The 21,516-nt window shown below is 44.4% G+C and overlaps 1 protein-coding gene across 5 annotated transcripts; it reads left to right on the top strand.

The window, feature by feature from the left end:
- Nucleotides 1-20,386, top strand: STAR (steroidogenic acute regulatory protein). Of its 5 annotated transcripts, XM_087418512.1 has the most exons (10): nt 1-289; nt 9,801-9,945; nt 12,674-12,859; nt 13,668-13,907; nt 15,006-15,119; nt 15,446-15,579; nt 16,928-17,086; nt 17,229-17,413; nt 18,051-18,144; nt 18,637-20,386. In XM_087418512.1, exons 4-10 carry the CDS (start codon nt 13,844-13,846, stop codon nt 18,748-18,750), a joined length of 864 nt encoding a protein of 287 aa, XP_087274638.1. In that variant the 5' UTR covers nt 1-289; nt 9,801-9,945; nt 12,674-12,859; nt 13,668-13,843; the 3' UTR covers nt 18,751-20,386. The 5 variants fall into 5 exon arrangements, with proteins under 5 accessions (XP_087274638.1, XP_087274637.1, XP_087274639.1 ...); XM_087418511.1 differs by lacking the exon at nt 12,674-12,859 and having other exon boundaries at nt 1-225; XM_087418513.1 differs by lacking the exon at nt 12,674-12,859 and having other exon boundaries at nt 13,673-13,907.
- Nucleotides 20,387-21,516: the final 1,130 nt, after the last annotated feature.

The raw sequence follows: 21,516 nt of genomic DNA, 5'->3' as shown, positions 1-21,516 counted from the left end.
GTATTATTTTCTCCTGCTAACCTGTCTTGTTAATTATTTGGCCAGCCATAAGAACCTTAAGGAAAAGGGCAGAGGGAGATTCTCTCTCTTCCCCTGACAGTTTTGGCGTAGTCGCCAGGAGCCATGTTGGCTGGCAAGTTGCCTTCTCTGGCTGGAAGACCTGCCTTCTCCCTGGACTACTGCAGATGATGAGATAAGGGAACGCCTGACGAAAGCCGGCAAAAGGTAAGACTTCTTACCACGTCAGCCTCCCGGAATCTCTATCTGCGGGGTCCGGCGGAAGGAAGTGGTGAGAATTTTTTCTCTTTCTAAATTTAGATTGGCAGGAGAAAATATTTGGGAAACTAGTTTCTTGTACTTTTAGTGACTCTTGGTTTAAATTTGGTAGAGTGCTCTTGGTTTTGATCTTGATCATTTTCCCTCCCAGATAGTCTCTGTCTTGTTCTGTGTCCTGAGAAAACTTGGCTTTGTGACCAGTGAGAATATTCTCCTTGGTCTCCACCATACGGAAGGTGCATTTACCGGGGTGCCCCTTGGTGGCCAGTTGAGAAGACTGGGGTTCCGAACTGTCTCTTTGTCCGGCTGTGCCAAGCTCTCAGGGGAGTTTGTCATAAAGGGACCAGTCCATAAGGGCTTTTGTCGTCTTAACCTTCATTGCTTGTTAGTGCTGGAAAAATCCCATTCCAGTATCGCCTGCCCGGTGTCACAGATTAGCGGGTCTGTGACTGGAGGCGTCCCACACTATTGTGGGAGACCGGAGACACCGTTTTCACTACACCATCCTTACCGCCTGTGCAACGAAGGTCTTTACTTTCTCTGAATATCTTTGGGAGTGAATTCTGTGGATCATGGGGGCTACATCATCTGCGCCCTCACCAGGGACGCCTCTTGCGTCCATGGTAAAGATTTATTCTAAGCGTGGAAAGTTACCTCCGGGTCTTTCCTTAAAAAGGCTTATTGGATCGAGTCACTATTGGAATAAATATACAAATGAAGATCCTACACGTCAATGGCCCGACGACAGATCCTTTGAATTGGGAAAACTTCTAAATTGGGGGGAAAAAAAATATATTTGAGAGCTCTCACACAATTGTTTAATTGGTACCTAAAAAAAGGCCAGAAAAAGGAAGGGAAAATTTTAAATAGCCTTAAGACCTTGACTCAGGTTACAATTGAATTGAGAACATGTAAAAGTGTAAGTGTTGATAACATTATAAAGGTTAGAATGTTTGAGCTAATTTTATATAAAGAGGTTACATCAACTTTGCCTGAGTATGTTTTAAAATGTCTGACTGGGAATGCTTCCCTTGTCCAAAATTAGAAGACCAACACCTATTGATAAAAATCTTAATGATAACTATGTTTAAAGGTATAAGAGGGCCGGCCCTGTGGCTTGGTGGTTAAGTGCGCTCGCTGCTATGCTGGCGGCCCGGGTTCGGATCCCGGGTGCGCATCGAGGCACCACTTCTCCGTTCATCCTGAGGCCGAGTCCCACATACAGCAACTAGAAGGATGTGCAGCTATGACACACAACTATCCACTGGGGCTTTGGGGGGAAAAAATAAAATAAATAAAATCTTTAAAAAAAAAATAAAGGTATAAGAGGTGATGAAATTTACATGAAATTTTGTAGAAAAAAACTGATGTTATTTCTATTACAGAACTGGTTAACAAAAATAGTAATTTAAATGATGGCTAATTTTATCTGAAGTCTTATGAAGTCTTGTAGGCAATCTAAATAATTATTGGGAATAAGTAACTAAATAGTTGTGAAAAAGATGAATGTTGGATGAACTTTACACAATAATTATGTGTTATGGTGGTTACAGCTTCCAAACTCTTTTTGGTGACTTAAAACTTTAGAGTTTTGCTAAATTTTATGATAAAAATTCACTGAGTATCATCATTTCCAAATAAGATATTAGACATTGATTGCTAAATGTACGTTTGTCTACTTTTGGCTTTTCATTACAGGAAACCTAAAAGGTGTTTTGGGTCTATTGATAAACACGTGTTTTATTAAAAGCTTGTACTATAAAGTAATATATTTCTAGAAGTTATGAAGTGTTTATAAATTTTCCAAGCCACAAGATACTAATGTAAAAGAAAGTTTATAATTGTTTACTTAGTTTTTACTTACAAATTAAGGTTTCTAAAGGTTAAAATTTCTAATTAGTATATGTGATCGAAGCTACTAAAAATTAAGAAAAATATGTCTGTGTACAAGGAAAGTAAGATGTATAAAGGTACAAAGAATGGAAATGTTTTGTTTGGTTGATTAAGAAAGATAAATTTGTCCTCAAGTACTAGGAGGGAAAAGAAAGACATGGGACAAATTCTGAATGTAAAAAGAAAGCTATAGAAGGTTTGTGGAAGAGGAATTCTGGAAAAGGAGTTTTTGCATGGTCAAGTTCGCTAAGATTGAAATGAATTTAATTAAGTAAATGAGTTTTAATAGCAGAAGTAAGCTGGTGCAAAATTAAAATTTCTCTTAAAAGGATAATTTGCTTAAACTTGATAAAGAGGTTACAAAAGATTTTTCTTTACCTTTGGGTAAGTCTACCTCAAAGACAAAAAAAAAAAAAAACTGTTAAAATAATTTCCTGTGTTCAAAAGACTGAGGTCTCTCTTAAGGCTTTTTGGACTGTTAATGCTCTGTTTGCTTTGACTTTTTATATTTTTGACAAGCTCCCCAAAATTCATATCTTAAATAAAGTCTTTTTTTTTACTTTTTTTCTTTGAGAATTTTCAAAGGGCCCTGAAACTTCTCAAAGAAATTTGCTCTCTTCCTATAAGGAGGAAGATACTAAACTCATTAGGCTTATTCAGTACGTTAAATTACATGGAAAGCATTGTCAGACAAGTTATGATAAGCCTGCTTAGGTGGTATTATGTGGGCAAACGTTATTGACATAGGTGTTTTAAAATTGTATAACATTACTGAAATTCTGATCTGTCCTGGTTATCAGTCATAATTCTGGTTATTATTATTTTAAAATGTTGTATGTCACAAAATTAACCAAATTTCTCTGTCAATTGCCATTTTGAGGTCTTGTTGTTTACAGACTTATTTCTTTGCTCTAATGCTTTTGCAAAATATGTTTCAACTTCAAGAAAAATTCATGGAAAGGACTCTGACAATTACACTGGAGTACAGGCTTCTGATAAACTTGCTGATCATAAAACTGAACTGGGTAAGAAATTACAGAAATCTGATGGAGAAACTGATGACTTCATGAAGCCACTAACAAAAAGATTGGGATCAAAAATGGATTACACAGGACTGAATGAACTGATAAGGATGATTATAATTTTTATGATTTTTCATTTGAAGTATTGCTGAATTTTTAATGTTTTGTTTTTTCAGATTTTTTTTTTTTTTCTTGTGAGGAGATCAGCCCTGTGCTAACATCCGCCAATCCTCCTCTTTTTTTTGCTGAGGAAGATTGGCCCTGGGCTAACATCTGTGCCCATCTTCCTCCACTTTATATGGGACGCCGCCACAGCATGGCTTGCCAAGCAGTGCGTCGGGGCACACCCGGGATCCGAACCGGCGAACCCCGGGCCGCCGTAGTGGAGTGCGCCCACTTAACCACTTGCACCACCGGGCCGGCCCCCTTTTTTTTCAGATTTAAGGAAAACTTTTTCTCTTTTCTCCTGAGCTAGCTATGACTTATAGCAATTTGGTAAATGATACTTTTGTAAGTAAAATTGAAATATTTATCTTTTTCTCTCTACCTGACCCCTCCAGGATTTGGAAACTCTTAATAAGTGAGTATTGTTGTTTTCATGGCAATATAGGTATTTGCATAAGTTCAGTAAGAATCTGTTCTCCTTATAACAGGACACAATTGGAAACACTGGTTATATTACCAAGGTTGTGACTGGAACATCATATTTGCGATATAACCATACAGCTTTTGAGGAATGAAGATTGGACTTTATGGAATAAAGCCACGTGGAAATATTGGCCTGGTACCTTATGTTCCAAGCAGCACTTACCAGGATAAGTAAAGAATGTCACTTATCTGGTACCTTCGAGGTACAAGGAACCTCAAAATATTTTGGGGGAACCTCAGAAGAGAGGAATTCACCCAAATCTGTAGGTATTACAGGCGAAGTCTGATGACAAAATCCTTGGCTTGGCTTTCCTGGCCTTGAGAGGCCTTTGAAGTTCAATGTGAGATTCCTTATAAAAAGTTCCAGCAAAGCAGATTTAAAAGAGCCTATGTGATCAACGGCTATTCTTGCTGTACTTATGTAAATAATTGGGCCCACTCTATTGGAACTAGACTTATTTTGCAAACTAGTTAGTTTTAATTTGGCTATCTTAATAAAAATGAGGGTGATTTTAGAGAGAAAAATTATATTTCAGTAAAAACTATAGTATACATTTGCGGATATTAGATCCTAGTTTTGTTAATTGTCTTTTGAGGTTTTTGTTTTATATCTGTTGACTGGACTGGATCCTGATTTCTTCTAGTCTCCTGAAATATCTGGCTACAGAGATCCAAACTAACGTTTTTGATTTTTTCCATCATTTTCATTTGGAATCACTGAAAACTGAACCTGCCCTTTTTCCTGAAGCCTTACAAAGTGAAGCCGATGGACTTGATATAAACTTAAGAGATTACCCGATGACATCATCAGAGACATTTTAACCGCAAAAGATACTTTGACGCTGACATCTAAAAATCTTCTTAACTGGCTGTCCTCTAAACTCAGAAACTGCTTTACAACTTGCTCCAACCATTAACCTTGTTTTTCTTTTGTTTACATAGAAATGCTTCTATTAAATACTTGATTACTTGCTTCCACAATATAGGCGTAACCTTGAGAGCCCACCTGCATCACCACCTTCCAAAAGGAACTTAATTGAACTGATCTATTATCAGGTCTAAGAAATGTGTTCAGTGAGATGAAACAATCTACCAACTCAGCTTCTGGACTATGAAACTTCTTTAAGTTTCAAAAAGACTGTGAAACTTTTAGTTTCAAAGGCGGGACTGTGGGAGATCAAGATTTGGCCACCCTGAAATATATCTCTTTACCTTGATTGTTTTCTCTGAGGGACATTTGACCTCCCCCACTAACTGCCTAAAGAATTTGACATGGTGGCTCCTTCCTGGAACAGATCTTCTATCATGATGGCTGTAAAGATAATGTAGGATAGAGGTTACAACAGGAAAGGCACCAAGCCTCTTTTATCAAAAACTCTGTCTCTCCCTGACCACATTATCTATAGATGACCCTGAAAAGAATTGTCCTCCTGCCCTCTGAAGTCCCAGGCCACTACCCACCCCCAACATGCTCCTCGCCTTTAGCTGCAATACTTAAGCAAGCAGCTTAGACAGAGGGACGAGTTGCTCATTTCTGAGTTTCTCCCATGTATACATGTTATTAAACTTGGTATTATTTTCTCCTGCTAACCTGTCTTGTTAATTATTTGGCCAGCCATAAGAACCTTAAGGAAAAAGGCAGAGGGAGATTCTCTCTCTTCCCCCGACATAACCATCCCCTGCCCCTGCCCCTTTGTATTTAACTTCTCCCTCCTTCTGCAGCCCCAGGCAATCACTCCTCTGTTTTCTGTCCCTATAGTTTATGTTGGCAACTAAAGCAAATTTTTCTTAAAATAGTGTACAGGTCAAATAAAATATCCGGAAGTTAAATTCAGCCCACTTGCCTTCAGTTTGCTCTTCTGGTTTAGGTTATTATGAAAGACAGAAAGCTCTAACTGTGTTCCCTGCCAAAATCCCTGGGCAAAGAGACCTAAAGTCTGGCTGACCTGCTGGAAATGGAGAGTGAAGGGCAAACTAGGGAACCATATATAATTTAATAGTTGAGTCATCTTTCATCACCCTGAAATTCGTGCAGTGACCACTACATGCCAGGTATGAGAGGCAACCATTGGCCCTGTTCTTCAGAGACAAACATGAGATTTTAAAAGGTTAAGCTGTATAACCAAGAGCACAGACTAGACTGCCTGATTTTGCATCCTGGTTTCTTAATAGCTTTCTGAACTTAGTCAAGCTGCTTACCCAGTGCCTCAAGTTCCTCATCTATAAGATAGGGATAATAATAGTACCAACTCCTCGGGTGGTTGATATAAGGATTAAACGAGTTAATACGTGTAAAGAGCTGGCACAGACGGAGTGCTCCGTGTCAGCTTTGATAATCTGCTGAATCCCCAACACTGTGCCAGACTCTTGGGAGAGATTCCATACCCTCAATGAATTTTTACTTACCGCCTCCTTTGTACAAAGAAGAAGGATACTTGTGAAATAATGGTGCCAACTCAGATTAAGGCATGAAGTGCTGGATTACATAAAATGCACTGCGAAGGGAGGTAATCCATAATTACCTCAAGCCCAACGAGTCAAACTTGCCTTAACGTTCTGCTGCCATCTCACAGTGGCCCCTTTGGAGGAGAACACTCCACCCTTTCCATATTAAATAAGCATATACCCTATAAGCAGTCCAGGGTTTGCTCTCATCTCCAGGCTGGCCACCCTTGAGAGATGGAAGAAAGTCTATACTTATTGAGAATCTACAAAGTACCAGGCTTTATGCTTTCCAATTTATTAAACATTTATTCAGTATCTATTAATTCTCCAGCACTGCGCTAAGTGCTGGGGATTCAAAAACTTGGAAAGGATCCAAGTCCTTATGGCATTTACAGGTCGTTATGGAGCCTACTGACACGTGAAAAAGGGAGAGCTGCATGTGTGGGGCAGGGGTATATGGGAAATCTCTGTACCTTCCTCTCAATTTTGCTGTGAACCTAAAACTGCTCTAAGAAAATAAAGTCTTAAAAAGATGTGTATGGGGGCTGGCCCCGTGGCGTAGTGGTTAGATGCGCGCGCTCCACTGCAGCAGCCTGGGGTTCAGATCCCGGGCGCGCACTGACACACCGCTTGTCAGGCCATGCTGTGGCGGCGTCCCATATAAAGTGGAGGAAGATGGGCACGGATGTTAGCCCAGGGCCAGTCTTCCTTAGCAAAAAGAGGAGGATTGGCAGATGTTAGCTCAGGGCTGACCTTCCTCACACACACACACACACACACAAAAAGAAGATGTGTATGTGTGTGTGTGGGGAAGGCAATAGTCTTATTGATACTACAATAAACATTTATCTAGAGGGCCCAAAGGAAAAAGTATTGAATCTTAATTAAAGAGTAGAGTGACTCACTGTTCGCAGATGACATGAGTCTACATATAGAAAAGCCTAAAGAATCCACCAGAAAACTATTAGAAATAATCAACAACTACAGCAAAGTTGTAGGGTACAAAATCAACTTACAAAAATCAGTTGTTTCTATACACTAATAATGAACTAGCAGAAAGAGAAGTCAAGAGTACAATCCCTAACAACATTGTACAACCAAAATTTCACAATGTTATAAATTATTAAGACAACAATAAAATAAATAAATAATAATAATTCACCACAGGGGGGAAAATACAATCCCATTTACAACCACAACAAAAAGAATAAAATATCTAGAAATAAATTTAACCAAGGAAGTGAAAGACCTATACACTGAAAACTATAAGACACTATTGAAAGAAATCAAAGAAGACATAAAGAAATGGAAAGCTATTCCATGCTCATGGATTGGAAGAATAAACACAGTTAAAATGTCCATATTCCCTAAAGCAATCTACAGATTCAATGCAATCCCAATCGGAATTCCAATGACATTCTTCATGGAAATAGAACAAAGAATCCTAAAATTTATATGGAACAACAGAAGACCCTGAAAAGCCACAACAATCCTGAGAAAAAGGAATAAAGCTGGAGGCATCACAATCCCTATCTTCAAAATATACTATAAAGCTATAGTAATCAAAACAGCATGATACTGGCACAAAAACAGACACATAGATCAATGGAACAGAATTGAAAGCCCAGAAATAAAATCACACATCTACAGATAGCTAATCTTCGGCAAAGGAGCCAAGAACATACAATGGAGAAAGGAAAGTCTCTTCCATAAATGGTGTTGGGAAAACTGGACAGCCACATGCAAAAGAATGAAAGTAGACCATTATCTTACACCATAGACAAAAATTAACTCAAAATGATTAAAGACTTGAATGTAAGACCTGAAACCATAAAACTCCTAGAAGAAAATATAGGCAGTACACTCTTTGACATCTTTTTGAATACCATATCTACTCAGGCAAGGGAAACAAAAGAAAAAATAGACAAATAGGACTACATCAGACTAAAAAGCTTCTGCAAGGCAAAGGAAACCATGAACAAAACGAAAACTGGGAGAAAATATTTGCAAATCATATATTCGACAAAGGGTTAATTTCCAAAATACATAAAGAACTCATACAATTCAACAACAACAAAAAAACCCGATCAAAAAATGGGCAGACGGGCCGGCCCCGTGGCTTAGCCGTTAAGTGCACGCGCTCCGCTGCTGGCGGCCCGGGTTCGGATCCTGGGCACACACTGATGCACCGCCTGTCCGGCCATGCTGAGGCCGCGTCCCACATACTGCAACTAGAAGGATGTGCAGCTATGACATACAACTATCTACTGGGGCTTTGGGGGAAAAAATAAAATTAAAAATAAATTAAAAAATGGGCAGAGGATGTGAACAGAGATTTTTCCAAAGAAGACATACAGATGGCCAACAGGCACATGAAAAGATGTTCAACATTACTAAGGTGATGAGACATCACCTTACACCTGTCAGAATGGCTATAATTAACAATACAAAAAATAACAAATGTTGGAGAGGATGTGGAGAAAAGGGAACCCTCATACACTGCTGGTGGGAATGCAAACTGGTGCAGCCACTGTGGAAAACAGTATGGAGATTTCTCAAAAAAATTAAAAATAGAAATACCATATAATTCAGCTATCCAACTACTGGGTATTTATCCAAAAAACATGAAGCTACAATACAAAGAGATTTATGCACCCCTATGTTCATTGCAGCATTATTCACGATAGCCAAAACGTGGAAGCAACCCAAGTTCCCATCAATGGATGAACGGATAAAGATGTGGTTTATATATACAATGGAATACTACTCAGCCATAAAAAAAGACAAAATCGTCCCATTTTGGACCTTATTATGTTAAGCAAAATAAGTGAGACAGAGAAAGACAAATACTGCATGATCTCACTCATATGTGAAAGATAAACACAGGGATAAAGAGAACAGATTAATGGTTACCAGAGAGGAAGGGGTGGGGGCGAAAGGGGTAAAGGGGCACATATGTATGGTGATGGATAAAAACTAGACAATTGGCAGTGAACACAATGCAGTCTATACAGAAACTGATAAATAATAATGTACACCTGAAATTACACAGTGTTATAAACCAATATGACCTCAATAAAATAATTGGAAAAAAAAAAGAGAAGAAAACAGGCTGTTGGGATTTTGATCGGGATTGCATTGGATCTGTAGATCACTTTGGGTAGTGTTGCAATCTTAACAACATTAAATCTTCCAATCCATGAAAAAAACTAAAAAATAAAAAAAACAGTGAGTGAGGTGGGGCCCAAAGGGAAGGCTTGGAGGGGAGATAATACTGGGAGCTGCCCTGAATGTAGAGAAGGTGCGCATGGGGCAGACTGTAGGCAGGCACCTCAGGTGTGTGCTGAGCATTGCTGGAGAAGAAAGCCAGGGTGAGAATTTGGAGGGTCCAGAGAATGGGCTAAGAAGTGTGGACTTCATCTTGTGGGCTCTTGATGTATTGTTACCTCATTTAAGCCTTATAACCACCCTGAGAGGATTACAAAAAGAAAAAGAAAATGTATCCCTATTTTACAGATCAGGAAGTTCAGACTGAGGAAGTGAGTGGCTCACAATCCTAAAGTAAGTGGTGGAACCAGGACTGGAAGTCTGAACACAAACCCTGTGCTTTCTCCACTCCAGTTCACAGTGTCCTGACACTACCAGTCCAGTAAACCAAAAGGTAAGTGGTGTTGCCCAGTGCTCACGTCCTCTGAGCCGGGGCCCAGGCAAGCTCAAGGTCCCCCTCCTCAACTCTCAGTCTCGGCCTCCTAGGAACCTGCAGAGGAATCTTCCCATGCCCACCCTTCATACTCTGACTTCTGCGTCTCTTTCCAGCCTTCATTTCCCACCACACCCTACAAACATTCCATGGCTGAACAACCCTCAGATCCTTTCTTCATGCTGTTGGCCATTTGCTCTACCTGAAACACCCACACCCTGTTCTCTCAAACCTGGCTAACTCCTGATGTACTTTCCACACTCACTCAGCTCAAACGTCACTTCCTCCCAGAAGCTTTCTATAACACTCCTCCTTCCCGCTGTGTAATTAGGTCTTCCATCCTCTGTACTTCCAAAACTCCTCATCTACTCTACAATTCTCCATACTGGGTCATATGGTTCATTTTTCCTCATAATTGTAGAGCTATACAGTGGTCACTCAATAAAGGACTGTTGAATGAATGAGTGGAGACCTCTTTTCTGCTCTAAAGCCCTGCTCCTTCCCCTGGCCCTGGGGCCCTCCTCTCCAGCACTCTGCACTGCCTGAGCCAGATCTCTGGTTATCTTCCTTCCTGGCCTGCTGACTCCATCTGGTCTCCACTCTTGGGGGCTCTGCCCTCATCAAAAAGTAAAGCCAGGGCCGGCTCTGTGGCTCAGCGGTTAAGTGCGCGCGCTCCGCTGCTGGCGGCCCGGGTTCGGATCCTGGGCGCGCACCGACGCACCGCTTCTCCAGCCATGCTGAGGCCGCGTCCCACGTACAGCAACTAGAAGGCTGTGCAACTATGACATACAACTATCTACTGGGGCTTTGGGGGAAAAATAAATAAATAAAATCTTTGAAAAAAAAAAAAAGCAAAGCCAGATACAGATGACTTCTAGAACCAGAGGACATTCCCACACCACTCTCCCCACCTTACTGCTCAGAGGGACAGTGAGAGTTAACTAGTCTTTCAGCCTGGAAAGGATGAAGAGAGAAAGAGAGCCTTGGCCCTGGGGGAGGTCACTAGCACCCCCTCCCTGAGTCAATGGCAGCCTCTGACATCAGCAACAGCTGTATGCCCCAGTCCTCCCCACACCACCACCTCCCCCTCACAATGGCCATAATTCTGCACCGGATGGCAACAGCAGGACCTTGAACATTATCTGCATGTCCTGTCCCACAATAACCCCCTCCCCATCACCTCCACTGAGGCACACATGTGCATGAGGGTGCACGTGTACCAAGTAGGGATGGGAGCTGGCCTCCAGCCTTCCCAGCACGCCCTCTGCACCTTCTCTTTTTTCTTGTGTGAGGAAGATCAGCCCTGAGCTAATATCTGATGCCAATCATCCTCTTTTTTTTTCTGAGGAAGACTGGCCCTGAGCTAACATCCATGCCCATCTTCTTCCACTTTATATGGGACACCGCCACAGCATGGCTCGACAAGCAGTGCGTTGGTGCGCGCCCGGGATCCGACCCGGTGAACCCTGGGCCACTGCAGTGGAGCGCACGCACTTACCCACTTGCACCACCGGGCTGGCCCCTGCACCTTCTCTTTCTATGTCTGTGAAAAGCAAAGGGCCCCCGGCATAGGCTGGAGCCTTCACCTTCCATGCTGTCTTCCCTAGGACTCTGCAGGGCTGGAAAGAAAGCCTACAGGCAGGTTTCCTAAGTCAAAGGACATACCTGCGCCCCCAGCAGCTTCCTCAGTTTGTCACCAATAGAGGAGCAAGAGCCTGCTCTGTGCCCTGCCCGGAGCTGAGTGCTGGGGTGCAGGGTGAGAGGGGAAGTGGACATGACATCTGCCTCAGGGAGAAACAGTCCCACAGAAGAAACAAGCAAACATACAAACTGATGACACAAATCAGGACGAGATGGGCCCTTCTAGTGGTACCGACATAAAGGTGTGAGTCAGAGGAACAAGCCATTCCAAAAGGTTGGGGTGCTCAATGGAGGCTTCAAGCAGAGGAGGGGGCCTCAGCTGGCCTCAAGGAATGGGCTGGGGGCCTCTAGGCAGCCACTGCTGAGAGAGGAGCCCAAGACAAGGGCCTCTCTGGGTTGCTGGACCCTTCCCACTGCTTCACCAGGGGTTGAAATGGGGGGTGTGGTACTCACCCTGTCCTATATGGGCTCCAGGCCCCCCACCTGGCTCTGAGCAGGTCCTGTCCCTTTCATCCTTTCTGGAGTGAGGGAGACAATGAGAGCCAGTGGGGACCTGCTACTGCTCCCCACTTGGTAGGCCTTCCCCTGCCTCCATGCAGTGTTGACAGGACACAGAACTCTCTCACACAGGAGACAGGCCCTGGGCCAGGGACAAATTTAGTGTGATTCTCTCTACCTCCAATAGTCTTGCCCAGTGAATCTGGCTTAAAAGCAACCTCAAGGTCAACCTTAAAGGGAAAAGATTTTGTCAGAGACCAGCATGCAGGCTGGAGGGGATCTCCCTCACTGGATCTGGGTGATAGTGTGGGAACTGCAGACCAGACTCAGCCGCCTCATCAGTCCCTGTTTAGAACACAGGGCGCCCAAAGTACAAAGACTGGAGTGAGCACCCCAATACCCTGTCTTTTCAACCTTCCAGCTCATGCCAAGCCCTGTAGTGCATCCTGCCCAGCTGAGGTTACTCAGGGAAATTGTGAGGAAGGGTGTGGGACGCAGCCAGGCCCAGGGCCCCTTTATGTCTCTGACCAGTTCTACCCTCTGCTTAAAGATCTTTCAGGACTCAGCCCTGAGGGATCACCTTTGCTCCAGCACAAACCCCTAAGAAGGGAACTGACTCCGAATAGGGCTTTGGTAAAGGCTGTTTATATAAATGGATGAGTAAAAAACTGAACAGAACAACTGAACACCAACCGTCTGGGGGCTGCAGAAGGAACCGTGTAAAGATGGACTGAAGGTCAGAGGACTTGTGTTGTTGTCTCAGCCCAGCCACTGACCAGCTGTTTGACCTTGAACCGGTCATCTCCACTCTGGACTTCAGGCTCCTCATCCAGGGGCTGGAGGGGCTCCACCAGCTCTGACTCGCTAAGTTCTCTTAGCAGACACCCTGGGCACTCCCAGGGCACTGCTTCTCAAAGCATAGTGTGCAGTTCACAGAACACCTGCACGGCAATCACCTGGGAATTTTTTTTAATGCAGGTTTCAGAGCCTCAATTCTAGACCTGGTAAACCTGGAGTTTCTTTTTTTTTTTTTTATTTTGGTGAGGAAGATCAGCCCTGAGCTAATATCTATGCCAATCCTCCTCCTTTTGCTGAGGAAGACCGGCCCTAGGCTAACATCCATGCCTATCTTCCTCCACTTTATATGGGATGCCGCCACAACACGGCTTGACAAGCGGTGCATCGGTGCATGCCCGGGATCCGAACCCGGGCCACCAGCAGCGGAGTGCGCGTACTTAACCACTACGCCATGGGGCCGGCCCCAAACCTGGAGTTTCTAAGGATCGGGGCTAGAAATCTGCATTTTAGGCATTACTCACGTGGTATTTGAGAACCACTGTCGGATGGTGCCTGCTTTCTTCTAAACTGCCTTGACCTCAGCTGCTGCTTTCTCTCCTTTCCATCTTCCCATGTCTGGCACCAACCTCCCCCCTCCCCTGCCACGTTTCCCACAAATGGCCAAAGCTGCAGTGAGGCAATCCCTCTATCCTTGACCCCTTCCTTTGTACAGTGAGTGATGGCTCTTTTATCTCTTGATGATGAAGCACAGCCTTCAGCTGGGGCATTTAAGACGCAGAACACACGGTTGCAGCCACAGCTGCAGGAGCCAGAGGCAGACCTTGACAGGCTCAGGAAGTCTGGAAGAAGCCACCCTCAAGAGCAGAGGCGGCAACAGCAACAGCAGCAGCACCACTCCATCTGCCCCCGCTGCCAGGAAACAATGCTCCTCGCGACGTTTAAGCTGTGTGCTGGCAGCTCCTACAGACATGTGCGCAACATGAAGGGTGAGTTCCCCGGGAAAGGGGGGTTCCGGGTGGTGGCCAGAAGCTCTCAGGCAATGAGGCTTAGTGGGGCAAGTACTGGACTGGGGGGCAGGCCACTTAGGTTCTCATCTCAGTTGTGCCTCTTACTGGGTGAGTCTGTGCAAGTGTCTTCCCTTCAGAACCTCAATTTTCCCACCTGAAGAATTGGGCTGGATACTAAAAAGTCTATGTCCCTTCTAGATTCTGTAATTTCTGGTCTCCTCTCCAGGGCTCCAATCTTTCTTAAACTATTCCTGACTCCCTTCCTCTAGGATTGGTACCAACGGTACTAGGAAAGTCCTAGCCAGTGGTAGAGGTAGGAGTAAGCCTTGACTCCAATAAGCAGTGTTGGCAAGCCTGAGACAGGGGCAGGGAAGAGAAGGGGAGAAGAAAAACAAAGGGGAGCCAGACAGCAGAAGAGCAAGGTAGTGAGAGAGTGGACGGAGCAGGGGGTCTTGTTATCACTGTAGAGTCAGGAGGTGGAAACATTACTGAAGGCCACTTTGGTAGAGCTGATCAGGACCCAAGGTCATTTGAGTCAGTTCCCTGTTGTCATTGAAGGATTCACAAACCAACCTAACCAAGTCCTTTCCAATTACAGTAGGTTGAATTAGCCCCGGCAGTGCGGCTGTTCTCACTAGATCAACAAGACTCACCTAGCTCAGACTCCGGGGGCACACTGAGCAGTTCCTCATGCAAAGGACCCTAGCTGCTGGCAGCTACACAGACCTCAGGGGATGGGTGTTTTTAATTCTCCTGTAGCAGGATTATTCTCGTTGTTTGAACAAACCTCTCCATTTCAAGAAGGAAACTTCAGCAGGCTCTGGTGCAGCCCCTGCCTCCAGGCAGGACCAGGCCTGGCCAGCCCAGATGAAAGGCAGATTCTGGCCCTGGAGGCACGTGGTGCATTGTAATGAGCACTGGACTGGGAGTTGACCTGGCTCTAGTTCAGGTCCCTACTAGGAATCTGTGTGTTCCTGAGTAAGCAGTTTCCTCATCTGTGACAAGATAAAGGGGTGGAATGGGCCATCTCTAAAGGGCTTTCTTGGCTCCTAAGCAAGTTTCCTCCCCTCCCGTCAGGGCTGAGGCACCAAGCTGTGCTGGCCATTGGCCAGGAGCTGAACCGGATGGCACTGGGGGGCCCGACCCCAAGTGGGTGGATCAACCAGGTTCGGCGTCAGAGCTCTCTGCTTGGTAAGTGCTGAGGCTTCTGGGCTTCTGCCAGTGGCAGGAGGCTCCCGGGGTGCAAACGCTGTGCATGTGGCTCAAGTTCCCTCCCCCACCCCACCCCACCCTGGCCTTTCTCACTCACTTTGAGGATGGGAATGGAGTCCCTCAAGGCGAGATCCCCTCCCTGTCACCTGCAGCTGTTGTGTCTAACTTGACCTGCAGGCTGGACCCTATGGCTTTGGTCTTGGCTCTTCAGAGGAAAGAGCAGATGCAGAGATCAAAAGGATAAAAGCTGGTGGGAGGCTTGGGGACCAGAAGGAAGCTGGGTCTCTCCTTGGCTGTGTATCCAGGTTCTCGGCTAGAAGACACTCTCTACAGCGACCAGGAGCTGGCCTATATCCAGCAGGGAGAGGAGGCCATGCAGAAGGCTCTGGGCATCCTCAGCAACCAGGAGGGCTGGAAGAAGGAGAACCAGCAGGTAAGGGTGAGTGTAGAGGAACTGCCATTCCTCACCGTTCCACTGCCATCCTCAAGGCCAGCTGTGGTCTCAGAATTCCTGCCTTGTGCAGTACTCACCCGGCAGCAAGTAGTTTTAACTCAAGAATTCTCCTTTCCCAAGAATATATTGTCAGATACTGCCCCCATCAAAGACATCTTGGAAACTCGCGTTTGAGAAACCTCCAAGCATTGTACACCTATTCAGCAGAAGCCATGCAATGGGGATTCCGCCTGCATTAGAGGCCTCATCACCCTGGGTCAGAAGTCCCAGTGTCAAGGTGCAGTGTCTGTGCTGTTCAGCCCACCTTATGGCTGATTTGCAGGGGTGATCCAGGCTCACCTGCAACAGGGCTGGACTAGAATACAGATGGCCCAAGGCCTTCTGGGGCTCTCTACTCCTGAGCACTGCACCTTCACTGGGAACCAGTAACAAGGCACATGTTAAAGGCCAGTGGCTCTATTGAGACTTTGGTGGCTTAATCTTCACCAAAAGCTTACATGCTGCCCATTGCCCAAAGTTTAGGTAAAACTTCTCCAAGTTCTCAGTTAACAGACTACTGGTTTGGGAGTCGAGAAATGTGGGGTCTAGGCCCAGCAATGCTCTTAGCTAAGGGTCTCTGGGCAAATCACTGACCTTCTCTGGTCCTACATCCTTCTTGTGTAAAACGAGGTATTGGACTAAAGAAGTCTTTTAAGATCCCATCCAACATTCTATGGATGTAATTAACTGCTTGTAGACCAGACTTTTCCCACTCCCAGGTTTGTCTCTCTCAGGATCTTTGAGCTTCTGAAGTCAAGTAAGTGCCTTTTCAGTTGGACCTACCCACACCCATCAACATTTACTCCCAAGAAAAGAGGGTCCAGGGAGCACACAGGTTACCTCTCAAGTCTTCACAGATGTCTGAGGCTTGTGACAGGAAAGATTACCTACTCCAAGTTTTTTTGTGTGTGTGAGGGAGATCAGCCCTGAGCTAACATCTGCCAATCCTCCTCTTTTGCTGAGGAAGACTGGCCCTGGGCTAACATCCGGCCGATCTTCCTCCACTTTATGTGGCTCGCCGCCACAGCATGGCCTGACATGCGGTGCGTCGGTGCGCGCCTGGGATCCGAACCCGGGCCCCCAGCAGCAGAGCACGTGCACATAACTGCTACACCACGGGGCCGGCCCCCTACCTACTCCATCTTAATCAGAAATAGTTCCAGGCTTCCTTATGCTTAGCTTAGAGTTCCTTTTGCTGTTCCCCTTCCTGCCTTGCCTGGCATTGTCTACATGCCCTAGGCCAGGAATATTTTTCTCTAACCTTTATCCTGGAGCTCCTTGCTCTCCCTGATAGGCAAATGGGGACAAAGTGCTGAGTAAAGTGGTTCCAGACGTGGGCAAGGTATTCCGGTTGGAGGTGGTGGTGGACCAGCCTGTGGAGAGGCTTTATGAAGAGCTTGTGGAACACATGGAGGCCATGGGAGAGTGGAACCCAAATGTCAAGGAGATCAAGGTGAGGCGAGTCCAGGTGTGGGTGGCAGGGACCCAAGGGCCCAGCCTGAAAAGGCGGGCCAAAGATGGGGCTGCAAGCCGTGGGTGGTGCCTTAGCCCCAACACTGGCTGAGCAGTGATTCTGGTTCCCTGTGGCCTGGTAGGTCCTGCAGAAGATTGGAAAGGATACAGTCATCACCCATGAGTTGGCTGCAGAATCAGCAGGAAACCTTGTGGGGCCCCGTGACTTTGTGAGTGTGCGCTGTGCCAAGCGCCGAGGCTCCACCTGTGTGTTGGCTGGCATGGCCACACATTTCGGGGAGATGCCTGAGCAGAAAGGTGTCATCAGGTAATACTGGCAGCAGGCTCAAGAGCTCCCTTTCCTAACACAGGCCTTTGGGCATGCACCCACCAAGTGTGTGATGAATCCCCAGCTCCAAGAAACCAATCCTTGGTCCCTACCCTCAGCTTCCTTCTACCAAGGAAGATTCTCATTTTCCATAGCAGGGGAGGGAGACAAGATTGGCCCTACTTATACTGGCCCAGTTTGTCCTGACCCTCCCAGAAAGTTTAAGAACCTTAATAATTTTCTAAAACAAGAGGTAGGGCTGAGGTTTAGCTGGTATGCTCAGGTACGACTCTACTGTTGATTAAAATATAATCCATACCACTTAGAACATAGCTGCTACCTGAGTTTCCCAGGGGCCCTAGCCACTACCTTGGACCCTTTCCCCACTCTCCCAGTCATCCAGCAACTAAAAGGCACCACAGGAAGCCTCCAGGTTCCAGCTCCAGCTCCATCCAGCATTTGTTCTAATGAGCTGGTAACCACACTAACTGTTAAATATCACCCTTGGCAAAGGATACTTCTCTGATGAGATTTGGAAAAGACAAGGTACTTGAGAAACGTGGCCAGTATAACTAGTCAGCATAAAAGAGAACTCTCAATTGTCCTCCTGACCCGACTACTTCTCTTAATTTGCCAGAGCCGAGCAGGGTCCCACTTGTATGGTGCTCCGTCCCCTGGATGGAAGTCCCTCAAAGACCAAACTCACTTGGCTGCTCAGCATTGACCTCAAGGTGAGGGGCATGGGAGGTAGCTCAGTGGGTAGGCAGTGGTGAGAAAAAGAGGCTCCTACCCCTCCCACATTATCCCACACAGAACAAGAAAAATCCTCTTCCATTTTGAGAGAATCAGACTGTTGGAGAGGAAAGAGACTTAAGTTAATGGTCTAATTGCTATTCCATCACCTCAAAAGACTGCAAATGGCTCCCTCTTACCTCTCATATCAAATTTCAACTCTGTAGTTATCGTTTTAGAAAGGAAACTTAGGCCCAAAAAGATAGGGTAACTAGCTCAGGGTCACACAGCTGGGAAGAGATGGCTGAAATTTGTCTTGACAACAGGGCAGTAATGCAGCCCTTGACCCTGGTCAACTGCAAGGTTGCACCTATAAACAGAGCCAGAAGACCAAGCCCTAGGCAGCCCGTAGTGTTTGTGATAGGGTACAGAGGTGTCTAGAGTGGAACATCACCCACAAGATGGCCAAATTCTTCTATCTTCTACTCTAGGGATGGCTGCCAAAGACTATCATCAACCAGGTCCTATCACAGACCCAGGTGGATTTTGCCAACCATCTGCGAAAGCGCCTGGAGTCCAGCCCTGCTCCTGAAGCCAGGTGTTAAAGACCAGCTTGCTGCTCCCAACTCTTCCTAGCTGCACTGGCTTGCAAGCTCATCAGGAAAATCCCTCCTAGAAGCCTGCAAGTCTGTTTAAGATCTTTATCTGAGGACAGTGCGATGAAGTGGTAGTGTATTTAGAGTATGATACTAGGACTCAGACTGGTAACATTTTAGTACCAAGAAAATGTGGACAAGGCTCTTAAAGAGAAAGAGCCTTCCAGCTTCTTCACTGATTAGCTGTGAAATGAAGGTTAAGGGTCCCAAAATATTTGTAAAACTTTTTCTGGGCCTAACGTCTACCTAAAAACATCTTAAAAATGCTACTAACTGATATAGGGTGCAGAGGGTGCGAAATACAAAGACTGGAACCTCACGCTTTATGGGCTCAAGAGCTCCATTCCCTGCAGGCAGTGTGTGTGGACATTCAGGGTCTTACAGAGGGGCTCCAGCAACCCTCTGCTCCTCCACCAAGTAGGAAGAGAACTGCACCAGAGAGTAAGCAACCCCCACAGTAGGTACCTGCCAGAAACTTAGTCCAGGTTTTCTTGACAAAAAAATACAAAACTAATTATTAGACTGGTTCCCCTACTTCTTCCATGAGCAACAGTCAGAATAAAGAATCATAATTAACACAAAAACTTCAGTCTGTACCTCTTTCAAAATTCTACTCCTAGGAAAAAAAAATCTATTCTAGTAAATTGCAACTTCATACTAAAGGAGTCCTGGGCAAAGATTTTAATTAGTTAAATAAACTAAATCCCCTAGCTCATTAAAAGGAAAAACTATTGAGGACTTATGTCATTCAATTATTTGGAATCTGTTACCAGAATCTTTCATAAAAATTTAATTTCCATGATAAGCACAAGCCTAAATCAGTTCTTGAGTTCTCTATAACTGTTAGCTGATTAATGGGCATTGAAAAATGAAGATTATGACTGAGGACTTTTATTTACCTAATTAAAAGGACAGTCCCAAATATGAGAGAATGAACGGTATTACTAAGATAAAATTAAACAAAAACAAATTTTATTATTTTCCCATTCGTGATTGTTTAGACCTAAAAATGGAACTGAGTCTTTAGTTCAGAGTTACTGCATCAGCTTTCAGCGTGGCTCGGGCTGCCAATTTCTCTGCTTTAACAGGTCAGCATTTTACTATTTTGAGAGGAGATGGCTAGAAGGGGTAATACAGTGTTAGCAAATTCCCTTTCCAAGATACAGAGAAATTTTGCTTAAAAATATAAATTGGGATGGGATTATTTTGCTAAAATGTATAACTAGGATGAAAAACCAACATTACCACTTGAAGCTTTTCCATTCTAGTTCTAATAGCATTGATGATTTATATCATTTGGAAACAGAGCTCTAGCTTATTTATTAAATTAGCAGTAGTGGGAATGCTCATATTTATTGAAGTATTGAAATTTTACAACTGATAGAGGTATTTATTATCATTATTTATTCTGATTGTTTCTTAGTCTATTTTTGGCATAGAAGAAACTGGTTATCTATCCAGGAGCTTCATAGTGAGAGAAGATAGCTGTAGTAGTATTTCTAGAACAGAATTATCATCCACTCCCAGCTAAGAGAAATGGTTACTTGTTTAAAGACGTATAAAGCAATATATACTCTGGTTTCTTTTTTTTTTTTTAATTTTATTTATTTATTTTTCCCCCCAAAGCCCCAGTAGATAGTTGTATGTCATAGCTGCACATCCTTCTAGTTGTGTATGTGGGACACGGCCTCAGCATGGCCAGAGAAGTGGTGCGTTGGTGTGCGCCGGGGATCTGAACCCGGGCCGCCGGCAGCGGAGCGCGAGCACTTAACCGCTAAGCCACGGGGCCGGCCCGATATACTCTGGTTTCAAAAGAGAACAGGCTGATAGCAAAGAAATGGGTTTTCAAAACACACTATGGTTTTGAGCTCGATTATAATTTGCCTTCTTCAAACTACACAACTGTCTTTGAGGTGACTGGGGAGATGTTGTCCCACTTATTTAATTTCACATTGGAACAAAATAAGTTGCCAGTGATGATCTGCCTAAAGAAACCATTTTATACAGGACTGTATGAAGAGTGGGTATTCTTTGAGCCCTTCAAATGAACCTTCTCAAAATACACACACACTTCGAATATGAAGTATAAAGAGGCAAAATCATTATTTCTGTAACTTCTGATTTATGAAAGCCAAATGTACAAAAACCTAATTTTATCATTCAAATGAAGAGTGGGTGTACAACTTACATATGTGGTAATTTATATTACAAAGAATTTACCTCCAGCTTCCTCTAAATAACACCACCCTCATTTTCTTAGAGTTCTTCAAACTCTGATGATCCAAAAGCTTTATAACCAAGTCTGCCCTTTAAGACCAGAAACGAATGAATAGGCGTCCAGGGGTGACAGGTAGAGACTTCAGCCTACGATCATACTGATTCTGTTAGATTTCCTGTTAAGAGATGTGGAATGGCCAAAACAAAGAACCTGGGTGATTCATTAAGAGACAAATATATTAGTCAAAGCTACTGTGTTAAGATACCAATAGTCACTTTAAATTTGGGAAATTTCTTAAACACACATAATATATGGTGATTCTTGGCAACATTTAACCTACCTCGAGGTGAACCACTCTACCTATTAACCTAGGCAGAAAGTTATATGCAGGGAAGTCTCTGGGGCGATCCTGGGAGGGCGGCATAGCCACTGATGTATTAAAAAGGGAGATACGGAAGCCACAAAGAGATCTCAAGGGAAGGCTCATTATCACATCC

Source organism: Ceratotherium simum, chromosome 28, assembly GCF_057802395.1.
Source record: "Ceratotherium simum simum isolate JZ-2026a chromosome 28, ASM5780239v1, whole genome shotgun sequence".
Taxonomy (NCBI): domain Eukaryota; kingdom Metazoa; phylum Chordata; class Mammalia; order Perissodactyla; family Rhinocerotidae; genus Ceratotherium; species Ceratotherium simum.
Note: the sequence above shows the minus strand (reverse complement) of the source record. Positions and strands in the feature narration are given on the sequence as shown.